This window comes from Littorina saxatilis, linkage group LG9 (assembly GCF_037325665.1).
Source record: "Littorina saxatilis isolate snail1 linkage group LG9, US_GU_Lsax_2.0, whole genome shotgun sequence".
Classification (NCBI taxonomy): domain Eukaryota; kingdom Metazoa; phylum Mollusca; class Gastropoda; order Littorinimorpha; family Littorinidae; genus Littorina; species Littorina saxatilis.
In genome coordinates, this window is record NC_090253.1 from 36,697,969 (window position 1) to 36,710,780 (window position 12,812).

At 40.8% G+C, this 12,812-nt stretch overlaps 1 protein-coding gene across 3 annotated transcripts in view; it reads left to right on the top strand.

Annotated features, from left to right (window-relative positions):
- LOC138975940 (Na(+)/citrate cotransporter-like) overlaps positions 1-2,437 on the top strand; it is a 37,817-nt gene extending 35,380 nt beyond the window's left edge. For all 3 annotated transcript variants that reach the window (XM_070348712.1, XM_070348715.1, XM_070348713.1), the window contains 2 exons: positions 318-455; positions 1,033-2,437. In XM_070348712.1, coding sequence (XP_070204813.1) covers positions 318-455; positions 1,033-1,176 — 282 coding nt within the window. In that variant the 3' untranslated portion in view covers positions 1,177-2,437. The remainder of the gene's footprint in view (positions 1-317; positions 456-1,032) is intronic.
- Positions 2,438-12,812: the final 10,375 nt, after the last annotated feature.

A 12,812-nucleotide genomic window follows, 5' to 3' on the forward strand; every position in this document is an offset into this window, starting at 1 on the left:
AAGCCTGTGACTATGGTGACCCTCACACTGTTACTAGACACCCCCCGCACTTATATTATGCCTAGCGCAGAACCGCGTGAGGTGACATGCGACTCATTTCGTGGTGGAGGGTCACTTAATGTTAATAGCTTTGCCCCCTGCCCGACCTCTTGCTTGGCTAGTCAGCTGTACGCTCATTTGGGAAGCTCCTCCCTCTCATTCACTAGGTCCGCCACTGATTGGTTAAACCATTTTTTAAACCCAAGATGTACACTTAGCTTTTGCTGATGTGTTTGCTCCTTCACATGATAGCTTCTTGTTTTTTCGGTCTCTGACAGGCTCTACGAACAGGCGTGCACCCACTCTACTACATGTTCCCTGCCGCCCTGTCCTGCTCATTTGCATTCATGTTGCCTGTGGCAACACCTCCCAACGCCATCGTCTTCTCCTATGGTCACGTGAGAGTGGTTGACATGGTAAGCCAATTAACACAAACTCGTCTAATTGTCAGTTTTTAGTACATGTTTACATAGAAGTATATTAACACGAAAGTAGCTGAAGGAAAATGGAGAACCACTTACTTGAGAGTAGTATTCAAGGTCACAACAATTGCATGACAAAATCATGGCAAGACTGGCATTTTGGTAATGATGATGTTCGAGGAAGACGGCCAAGACGTTGACACAATACACTTGATGATGATGAGGAGGATGAGGAGGATGAGGATGAGGATGAGGAGGAGGAGGATGAGGAGGATGAGGAGGAGGAGGAGGAGGAGGAGGAGGAAGAAGAAGAAGAAGAAGAAGAAGAAGAAGAAGAAGAAGAGTAGGGGGGGGGGGGGGGTAAAACAATATCTGCTTCTACTTTCACAAAATGTACGAGTCCTACTTGTACATCTTTTTGGACACAAAATACACCCTGCATTGTTGTGCGTCTTTGACTTTTGACAATAAAAGCGTACGGGATAAACAAGAAACCGTAAAGAGTAGTAAGGGTGCTGATTGACCCTTGCAACACATATCATTTATTAATTGTTTGTTTGTCTATTGCCAGATGTCAGCCGGCCTTGTAATGAACATCCTGGCTGTTCCACTCCTCGTCATGGCCACCGGAACTTGGGGCGACGCTATGTTTGACTTCGGGAACATCCCTGCCGCTTTCCTCAACTCCACTTCCGCTTTAGCGTCACAAGCGTGATATGCTACTGTCCATAACAACAACAACAACAAAAGCAACAACGACGACGGCGACCCGTCGCGATATAACCTTGAACGGTTGAAAACGACGTTAAACACCAAATAAAGAAAGACGACGGCGACTGCAAAAGCAACAACAACAACAACAACAGAAATTTCCGAAGATAGCAGTTACATTAATATGGATGTATAAACATTCCAGTTACATCTGTGTTAACACCGTAACAGCTGTGTCTTTTCTGTCGGCTTGGAGAGTCAAGTGTTTATTTTTAATTTTGAAAAATACATTAAAATTAAGTAGTCATTTCTAGGAAGGTTAACAACCTGTGGTTATACATTACATTATGTTTTAACCAACCTTCGTAAAAAAATTGTGAATATATAGTTAACACCGTAAAAAATAATCTACAGTAATGAACATATTGCGCATTTCGCTGCTTGTGATACTTAAATCCAACTATACTCACTAATCGACACTCAACGCGAACTTATGGAGGTAAGGCCTTCAGGAATGGCCGCAGTGTCTTACTTAAATCGGAAGCTTCATGTATTTGAGTGTGTGTGTGTGTACACTACCGTGACATTAATTCATACAATTAGATAGTATACCTTAAGCAGAGTCCTGTTTCTTGTACATAGCAACATAATTATAAATTCTTCTATTTTTCTCGCTTCCTCCTCCCCCCTAACTCTGCCCTCGTTTTCCTTCTTGTCAATTTTCCTCAGTCGTATGATGATAAAGAGAGAGAGAGAGAGAGAGAGAGAGAGAGAGAGAGAGAGAGAGAGAGAGAGAGAGAGAGAGAGAGAGAGAGAGAGAGAGGTGGGTTTGTGCGTGCGTGCGCGCGCGTGTGAGTGTGTGTGTGCGTGCGTGCGTGTGTGTGTGTACGTGTGTGTGTGCGTGTGTGCGTGCGTGCGTGCGTGCGTGTGAGTGTGTGTATGTGTGTGTGTGTGATGAGGACAGGGTTTTGAAGAAATTCGTCTCACACTTCTTTGGATGTAAAGTTCAATAGGTCAACTTTTCCCCTGCACATTCGTATATTTTTCTATGGTGTATTTTACTTCCTGTCAAAACATGCAAACTGAAAAAAATATGTTACCTATTATTAAAAAACTTGTAATTACGATAAGTAATTTTGCTACAGATGCATAACTTAATTTGTGTGATTGTTTTTGTGTTGTTTTTAAATTCAAAAATTCGCATATTTTTCCACTGTGTTTATTGTTTCATGCGACTTTGAAATAAAACGCAGTTTATTTTCGTTGTCCTTGTGTTCTGTGTCATATAGTTTTTGTATGTGATAGACCAAAAGCCAGCAGTACACCACACAAAGTCAGGAGTATAATACTAAGTGCCATCTATGTAGTGAGAAACCTTCGCAAGTAAAAGATCAGTGGGTAGCGTGTTGGCTTTCAAACCATCTGGTCGCCGCTATCGGCCTGGGTTCGATCCCGGTGTGACGTTTTCATCTTTCGCCGTGTTGATATTTCGCTTCTCGGCCTCGTTGATCTAGTATAAACTCTACATTGAACAAAAAAACACCCTTCGATAGTACTGGTGAGCGACCTTGTGTACCTTACATTCATGGGGCCAAATTTGTCGAACCAATTTGTTTTATTTAACTTAGAAATTTGATTCATCCTAAAATGTTTTCCTTCCTACTCAAGGGACGTAACCACTCAGTAAACGTTTTCGAAGAATTCGATTTTGGGGGTGAAATCTATTACATTTTACCACCAATTTTCTTCACATGCAAGAAACTGACATGCTTTTCGTCCTTAAATAATTTCACTTCTTAATTTTACCAGGAAACAACATTTCAGTCTTGAGTATATGTCGAGGGGGAAATATGTACACAGGCGAAAGATGAAATCGTGACACCGGTGTAAAACAAAATATTGTCCGCCGGGAAAAGGAGTGCTAATGCAGGGGTCTCCACATATGCTTTACCTAGAGGGTCCTTGGACCCCCAATTATAATCTTAGAGGGGTTCAAGGACCGCTTCGGCGAATAAAACGTACAGAAAAGAAAGAAGACTAACATACAATTTAAAAAATACAACTGAACAAATCAAAACCCGTTTAGCATTAGATATATACAACGTTTTACACACACACACACACACACACTCACACACACACACACGTACATACATACAGACAGACACACACACACACACACGTACATACATACAGACAGACACACACACACACACACATGTACATACATACAGACAGACACACAAATACAAACATTACACATACAGACACTCACAGACACACAGATATATATATATATATATATATATATATATATATATATATATATATATATATATATATATATATATAAACAGACACACACAGACACACACAGGCACACACAGACACATACCCCCACACACACAAACACACACACACACACATACACACGCACCCACACATACATACACACACGCTTGGTTGCGCCTAAAGCGAGATAAATGCATATTCCGTACTATCTCTATAGATGCAACTTTAATCAGCAGCATTTGTGTACCGTGTCCTTGGCTTTGGGGTGTGGTCTGTTTCCATCATTCATCTTCTTCGACCTACACAAATCTGGACATCTTATGACTTTCTGCACTGGTCTATATTATTTGGTCCTTCTCAAATAATAACAACCATTTTAAGCGCATGTATTCAGCTTCTTGCTTTTTACACACTGGCACACAGCAGATCTTTGATGCCCAAACATTCTGAGAGTTACGACCACACTTTAAGGGCACACCCACACACATACACACAGACACACACACACGCACGCACGCACTCACGCACACACACATGTACACACACACACACACACACACACACACACACACACACACACACACACACACACACACACATACATAATAGCAAGCGCGTACACACACATAAATACAGTAACAGCAGCAGCAGCAACAACAACAACAACAACAACAACAACAACAACAACAACAACAACAACAACAACAAACGAATTTGTCCAACACACGAACTTTTCAACACACATATCAGCCTACTTCGACGGACAGAGAAACAACTTCTATTCAACCACATACTGACTCACCCACTCCCACCCACTCCCCAGCAACCCTTCCAGAAGCAGTGAAATGTTGTGCACAAAAACAAGTACAAAGAACTTAATTCTTTAGCCTTTTAACTCAGCGATCATTTTCCACTTCACCCTTGACCTTACAGGCACTCTCCTTCTCGTGAAAACACGAGAAAACAAGTTCGGCTTCCCGGGCCATCTAAGATATGGCCAAGCTTTTTCATGGGGTAAGCCCATCCCTCCACTTGGTCACACACCGAAAATCAAGAACCTGACTTGAGCTGGCCGTGGTGAGTTGACATGTTTTGATGACCTAATTTCTCAAGAAACAACTGGATGCATTTACAACATTAATTTATAATAAACAGTCCAATCTGCTGTTGTTGTTTTCTGGTATGTGACCAAGTGGAAGGATGGTTTTACCCTCCTGGCCAGATCCGAGACGGCGCGCCGAACCGTTTTCATGGGAAGGAGTGTGCCTTTAAAAAACATGTACAAAATCGGAAAACACGACCTTGCAACATTCCGCTTCAGAAATTCCGAACAAATGCTTTCGTGCATTTAGAGGTCTTATGTGACACATAGGTGGCTTTTACAGCAAACGATTTACAGGCCTGTACTGGATGCATTCTCGCTTTTGTCGGAGATTTTTTCCCAATGAAAATGCTAATCACATTGTGTTCGTGTCAAGAAAAAATGTATAAACGTGGACGCATATTTTAAGTGTCTTGCTCCTTTTATTCTTCATAGGAGGCATATTTTCTTTACGAGGAAGGTTTGCCCTATGTATCAGCCCTCACCCCCTTCTACCCTATCCCTTGAATCCTCGTCTCCTGACAATGATTTGGCAAACACTGTGTGACACATTAAAGATAGCAGTCTTCTCGTGTCGTGCAAACGATCACTCGCACCACTACAGATCTGACCAGGCTCTTGCACGTGATAACAACAGCCTGTTTTATTTGGTATGCATTTTGTAATGGTGAAAAAGGCAACTATGTATAAATTGAACCACATTATCTTAATCGGAAAGATGTGCGTTAGTATATATATAAAAAAAACAAATTCGTTTTTACCGTTGGAAAGTATTTTTAATAGGCAGTTACAGATAAGAAGCATTTTTGTGTGAGTGTTCGAAGAACAAAACGTTAAAAAAGTTAGCTTGTTGTACTCGATAAGTTGTATTTAATTCATTGTATGAGATATTGTTAATTATAGTTATTTATTTGAATAAAATTGTTGAAAAAAAAACCCCACAAAAACAGCCTTTCACTGAGACACATAGCCAAAATGGACATGCAGGCTGATTTGTGCGCAAAGTATTAAAACAAAAAATTATGAATTAGTTTTGTAAATGACACCTGTGTCAACTTGTGGAACTCCTTCAGCACAACAAAAATCCTACCCTGCACAGGCAGCGACCAGGCTGTTGATTTTTGGTATGTGTCCAAGTGTCCGGCCACCAAAAGCCGATCCTCCCCCCAAAAACACACACACACCCAACACCCCAGTGTCATGTGCCTGTGGTTTCATTACCCATGTAAAAGCCCAGACAGATATCTAGTGGTCCGGTCAAAATGGTGGTATACATGGGATGGGAGTGTCCTCTATATCGCTTGAAACCGTGCCCACCTCCCCAAGAGACCACCGCAACCGTGACTGCCTCTGCTGTTCACGTGTTGTTCTGGGACTTGAAAGTATGAAACAAACAGTGAAATACTCCACTTCGCACTCGTCCAGCGGCCGAGGACAAGGCATCGGGGGTAATTGATGCTGAATTTTGCTTTGATTCGACAGCTTGCAAAGAGTTGTCACTGAGGACTATTACAAACTCGGTAAACACCATTACGGGCACCGACGGAAATACAGAGACACAAAGGCAACCTGGAAAGAGAGAGAGAGAAAGAGAGAGAGAGAGAGAGAGAGAGAGAGAGAGAGAGAGTGTGTGTGTGTGTGCGCGTGTGTTTGTGTGTGTGTGTGAGAGAGAGAGAGAGAAAGAGAGAGAGAGAGAGAGAGAGAGAGAGAGACAGACAGACAGACAGACAGACAGACAAACAGGCAGACATACAGACAGGCTGACAGACAAACAGAGGCACATAAGGGATGTAATAATTTCGCAGACTATCCCCGGTGTCAGGTACAAACTTAATTGAGCAAAACATTCCCACATTGCACAATTGAGCAAAACATTCCCACATTGCACAATTGAGCAAAACATTCCCACATTGCACAACTGAGCAAAACATTCCCACATTGCACAATTGAGCAAAACATTCCCACATTGCACAATTGAGCAAAACATTCCCACATTGCACAATTGAGCAAAACATTCCCACATTGCACAATTGAGCAAAACATTCCCACATTGCACAATTGCCAACCAACCTGTTGATTGTTTTGATTGACTTGTTCTTCTATTTATTTCTTCTTTAATCATTTGTTTCATTCTGTCGATAATTATGCTTGCATTGAGGCCTAAGGTGTGTGAAATTGAATTTAGTTTGTATTTTGTTTTGTTTTCCCCCTTCTTCTCAATGTCATTTTAGGTAAGTTGAGTTTCATTCTTTTTTTTTCTTTCTTTCTTTCTTTCTTTCTGCTAGATTTCAATTTAGTTCAGTTCAGATCAGATCAAGAAGGGATATCAATTTACGCTCCGCTCCTTTCTTCAGAAATTGCACGTGAAATCGTGCCAATGTTGATCTGATTCGAGATACATAGCTTTCTCCGTTTGTCAATAGGCAGCAATGTATCGATTGACCGCTGGATTTCCCCTTCTCTTAGTCGTGTGACGTCAGAGTTCGCCTAATAGTCATATTTAGGCGGTTGGCTAAGACTACGAAAGACAGCATGTTTGTGTGCGTTCAATCGTTAAAACACACACACACACACACACACACACACACACACACACACACACACATACACCTAATTTTAGCTCAGATAGATCGATACATAAATGTTATTTGTATTTTTGACCAAAAGATGACATTTAAAATAAACCTCGACAGTCCTTATTCATCTCGGCCGCTGGTGCGGTCTTGGAGACCGACTGTCTCGATCTGTGTCAAATGTCTGATTTTGGTCAAGAGTACACATAACGTAGTATGACGAAAACGGTTGGACACAATGTACTTGAGCTCAGCCCTTGGCGCACAACTTCTGAGAGATATTTATGTGTTTGAGTTATCTTTAGCTTTTCCATCGATCCGCATTCCCCACGGTAGAGTACAGGCTACACGGTCAGGGTCAGCCTGGTTGATGACCAATCCATTCTGACACATTTCCCGCTTCTGTGTCAGCCAAAGACTGCGTGTACATTATGTGTTGTGTGCCTTTTGATTCACATTTCATCTAAATAATGAGTGTTAAGCGGCCTCGGAAGTCACATGACTAAAAGAAGGGAAATCCAGCGGTCAATCGATACACCTCGTGTGTTTTCTTGCGTTCATTCATTGAAAGCTTGAACCCTTATTGTGGAAGAGTGTTCTTGAAGTGTGCGAAAAAAGTGGAAATCGTGGCTGCATGCTCTGTTTCCTGGTACATGGTACGTGCAGCTTTTTCCCACGGTCGACAGTGGAGTTGCGACAAGTGAAATTGTGTACTTTTTTGTGTGCAGTATTTCGTATAGCGGTTTTTGTCTGGAAGGGTATAACCGTGTGCTGTGTTTGTGTCATAACTCTTTGTGAGAGCATATAATATAATATAATATAATATAATATAAGCATTTGCTTGAGTTCGTGTTCCTATTATTTCTTGTTTTACTACTGTACCATGTCTAACTGAATAAAACCTTGTTTAAACCAACTCTTTGTGACAATTGGAACTACATCTCACGGCCAGATTTTGCGTGTGTTAGAAATGAGCTGTGCTGTAATCAGCCTTTGTTTCTACTTCTACACAAGCACACTCCTTTCCTTGCAAACAGTTGGGCGGATCATCTCAGATCTGACCAGGCTTCCACCTGGGATAAGACCAGCCCTCCACTTGGTCACGTACCAAAAATGAAAAGCCTTTAATACATGGGGTTTTACGTGAATGATGGTCCTTTTTGATGGTAGAACACTTCTGACTATCACAACGAACAACGAAAAGTATGCACTCGAAATATCACAGTGCAATAATTAGTGAGATTTATGCAATCAATTTTGAATTTTAGCATCGTGTACTAGTTTTCTCAATTGCTTAAATCATTCGGACTACAGGCTGACACCTGGGCAGGTATGAGACTGGGTTAAACAATGTTTTACTTTTGTTTACATAATAGAGAAAATGTACATGTACATACATTTATAGATATGAAACAACAACAATCCTACGACAGTCGAGGCTCGGTCCGTTCGGTTTGGAATTCCTCGTGCGCTGAAAGTCGTTTTTTACAATTTAGAGAGAGAAGGAGAAAAAAAACTGAACAAAACAAACAACAGTATTCATTTCACGTCAAGAAGGAAAGACTCAATCTTTGAAAGGGTATTTGTGACCCTCCACCACGAAATGAGTCGCATGTCACCTCGCGCGGTTCTGCGCTAGGCTTAATATAAGTCCAGGGAGTGTCTGGTAACAGTGTGAGGGTCACCTTAGTCACAGGCTTATAACTCAAACAATTTTCGCTCTTTTCTTTAGAGCATAAAAAACTCTTTAGGAAAATGTAAAAATATGAAAATCATGCAAAGGTGACATGCGACTCATTCCGTGGTGGAGGGTCACTTTTGTTGACGCAAAATTAAACCGACATTCTATATCTCTAAAAGAAAGTCCAGAAATTGTGACAAGGTTACAAGGAAGTATAAAAGCGATAGGTGGAGCAATGACAGGGGTTGTGGGGCGGGGTGGAAGGAAGGAGGGGTGGGCTGGCCTAGTAGCAAAGGGTTGGTTGCGGTTCGGGTGAGAATTGGGTTGGGTTGGGGTAAGATTAAGGCATGAGTAGGCGAAGACAGATTGAAACGTGTGGTGCACATTTTTTGGAATCGGGGCGGGATGGGGTTGGGGTGCGGGGAATCATATCCTGAAACTAGATACAACATTAACAAAAGAAACGAAACACGGGTAATATAACAGGGATATTGCATTTTATACGGGTAATAACAGGGATATTACATTTTACACGGGTAATAACAGGGAGATTGCATTTTACATATCCCTATACTAATCCTCCTCCCATTTTTTAAATTTTTTTGGCGCCCCTGTAAAAATATCTTCCCTTTTCCGTCCGTAAAATACATACATCGGTCAGAAACAAGGCCTAAACAAGTCGCGTAAGGCGAAATTACTACATTTAGTCAAGCTGTGGAACTCACAGAATGAAACTGAACGTAGTCCGCCGCTAGTGCAAAAGGCAGTGAAGGTGACGAGCCTGTTTGGCGTGGTAGCGGTTGCGCTGTGCTTCATAGCACGCTTCACTGTACCTCTCTTCGTTTTAACTTTCTGAGCGTGTTTTTAATCCAAACATATCATATCTATATGTTTTTGGAATCAGAAACCGACAAGGCATAAGATGAAATAGTTTTTAAAACGATTTTGGAAATTTAATTTTGATCATAATTTTTATATTTTTAATTTTCAGAGCTTGTTTTTAATCCAAATATAACATATGTATATGTTTTTGGAATCAGAAAATGACGCAGAATAAGATAAAATTGTTTTTGGATCGTTTAATAAAAAAATAATTTTAATTACAAGTTTCCGATTTTTAATGACCAAACTTACTCATTAGTTTTTAAGCCACCAAGCTGAAATGCAATACCAAACCCCGGGCTTCGTCGAAGATTGCTTTGCCAAAATTTCAATCAATTTAATGGAAAAATGAGGGTGTGACAGTGCCGCTCAACTTTTACAAAAAACCGGATATGACGTCATCAAAGGTATTTATCGAAAAAAAGAAAAAACGTCCGGGGATGTCATACCCAGGAACTCTCATGTCAAATTTCATAAAGATCGGCCCAGTAGTTTAGTCTGAATCGCTCTACACACACACACACACACAGACAGACAGACACACATACACACACACACACACACACACACACACATACACCACGACCCTCGTCTCGATTCCCCCCTCTATGTTAAAACATTTAGTCAAAACTTGACTAAATGTAATAACCATTTTTAAAACAGAGGAGATGGTATATATGTTACGCATTCCACTGTCGAGCCGTTTCCTCAAAGCAGTTTCAGCGTGCATATTATCAGAACCTCTTTTGTTCCTCCCGGAGTAGGTGGGGAAGATACGCTTCCGATAAGCCAATTTTTTGTGCAGCTCCCTCTTCGCTGACCGTCTCTGCAAAGATGAGTTAAAAGTACGAGTGGTGATTTGTAAGGAAACGATGTTTGGAAATTCAAATCCTTAATGGCAAAAAACCGTAGGACTTTTAATACCAATTTTACTACTATGTTTGGAAATAACTCTGTCAAGTTTGTCTGGGTTTCGGAAGAGTTGCTTTCTCCTGTTTCCATAGAAACACTAAGGCAAGCCTTTACAATGTAACGTGTAGTTTTCCTCAGTGTTTCAAAAGAAAAGCAAGGAAAACAAGGTAACGCAACTCTTCCACAACTAATAACAAGTCGCGTAAGGCGAAATTACTACATTTAGTCAAGCTGTGGAACTCACACAATGAAACTGAACGCACTGCATTTTTTCACAATGACCGTAGTCCACCGCTAGTGCAAAAGGCAGTGAAAGTGACGAGCCTGTTTAGCGCGGTAGCGGTTGCGCTGTGCTGCATACGCTTTACTGTACCTCTCTTCGTTTTAACTTTCTGAGCGTGTTTTTAATCCAAACATATCATATCTATATGTTTTTGGAATCAGGAACCGACAAGGAATCAAATGAAATTGTTTTTAAAACGATTTCGGAAATTTAGTTTTAATCATAATTTTTATATTTGTAATTTTCAGAGCTTGTTTTTAATCCGAATATAACATATTTATATGGTTTTGGAATCAGAACATGATGAAGAATAAAACAAAAGTAATTTTGGATCGTTTTATAAAAAAATAATTTTAATTACAATTTTCAGATTTTCAATGACCAAAGTCATTATTAATTTTTAAGCCTCCATGCTGAAATGCAATACCGAAGTCCGGCCTTTGTCGGAGATTGCTTGGCCAAAATTTCAATCAATTTGATTGAAAAATGAAGGTGTGACAGTGCCGCCTCAACTTTTACAAAAAGCCGGATATGACGTCATCAAAGACATTTATAAAAAAAATGAGAAAAAAAGTCTGGGGATATCATACCCAGGAACTCTCATGTCAAATTTCATAAAGATCGGTCCAGTAGTTTGGTCTGAATCGCTCTACACACACACACACGCACACACACACACACACACACACACACACACACACACACACACACACACACACACACACAGACGCACATACACCACGACCCTCGTCTCGATTCCCCCTCTATGTTAAAACATTTAGTCAAAACTTGACTAAATGTAAAAACACGACAGAGTATGTCTATTGATATTGTCCATCGTCTACCCTTTGTAAGCGACGTGGTTTTAAGTGACTGTTTGTGTATATAAACACAAAGAAGCAAACATACAAGCAAAAACACAAGCAAGCAAACACAAGCGTTAACTATATGGAGCATCAAAATTCAAATGAATGACAACACAAAACATTCACGCGTCTTCGACCTCTGATAATTAGGATGAGAAGAATGCAGAGATAGCTTATGCATTTAGGCGAGAGTGAAATTATTGTTATTCTTTTTGATTGTCTGTGTTTGCAGTCGTACCGTGGGCCACAACACCTACGTAGGCTTCAATTAATTGTTACAGGTGAACATCTACTCGTAAATCGTCGTCGTAGTCGTCGTTGGTTGTTGTTGTTGTATTTGTTGTTGTTGTATTTGTTGTTGTTGTTGTTGTTGTTGTTGTTGTTGTTGTTGTTGTTGTTGTTGTTGTAACCCTATTAGCAGGTTAACCGTATTCCGTCTTCGAGGGTTGGTTTACACATAAGTTTATTTTAACGAAAGTTACAATCATGACATGTATACAAAATACACAGGTAACAGCAACAAGCTAGAAGCTTATAGTGGTGTTCCTGGCTTCGAGGGTTAAGCTTTGCTCCGCTGTTTGATGATAAAAAGGACAATTTAAATTCGCTGGCCACATCACTGAGATGTTGGTGAAACACAGCAATTCGCTTTTTCGACAGGAGAAATGGTGTCATAGCGTCTAGTGTTTACCCAAGTGTGAAATTCCGTCTCAACTCGACCCTTGCGTTACACCAACATTTAAGGGAACAGGCGCCCGCGGTGATATCATTCCAGGCGCCTGTTCCAATAAATGTTTATTTATTCAGACTAGGTTAAAATTGATGCTGGGAAATTGACTGTGACCCTTTTACAAATTGATTTGGGGGGGGGGGGGGGGATTTATCCTACAATACTTGCGAATTGCGCTAATAAAGCACATGGTACTGTCGATTTGAAAAATCACATCTGCGCCTTTTGAATCGTTTTCGCGGAGCTGGTCATTGATTCGTACATGGGAGGCCACGCACGACTGCCATGCAGGTCACTCAAAACGTCGGTGACATACGAC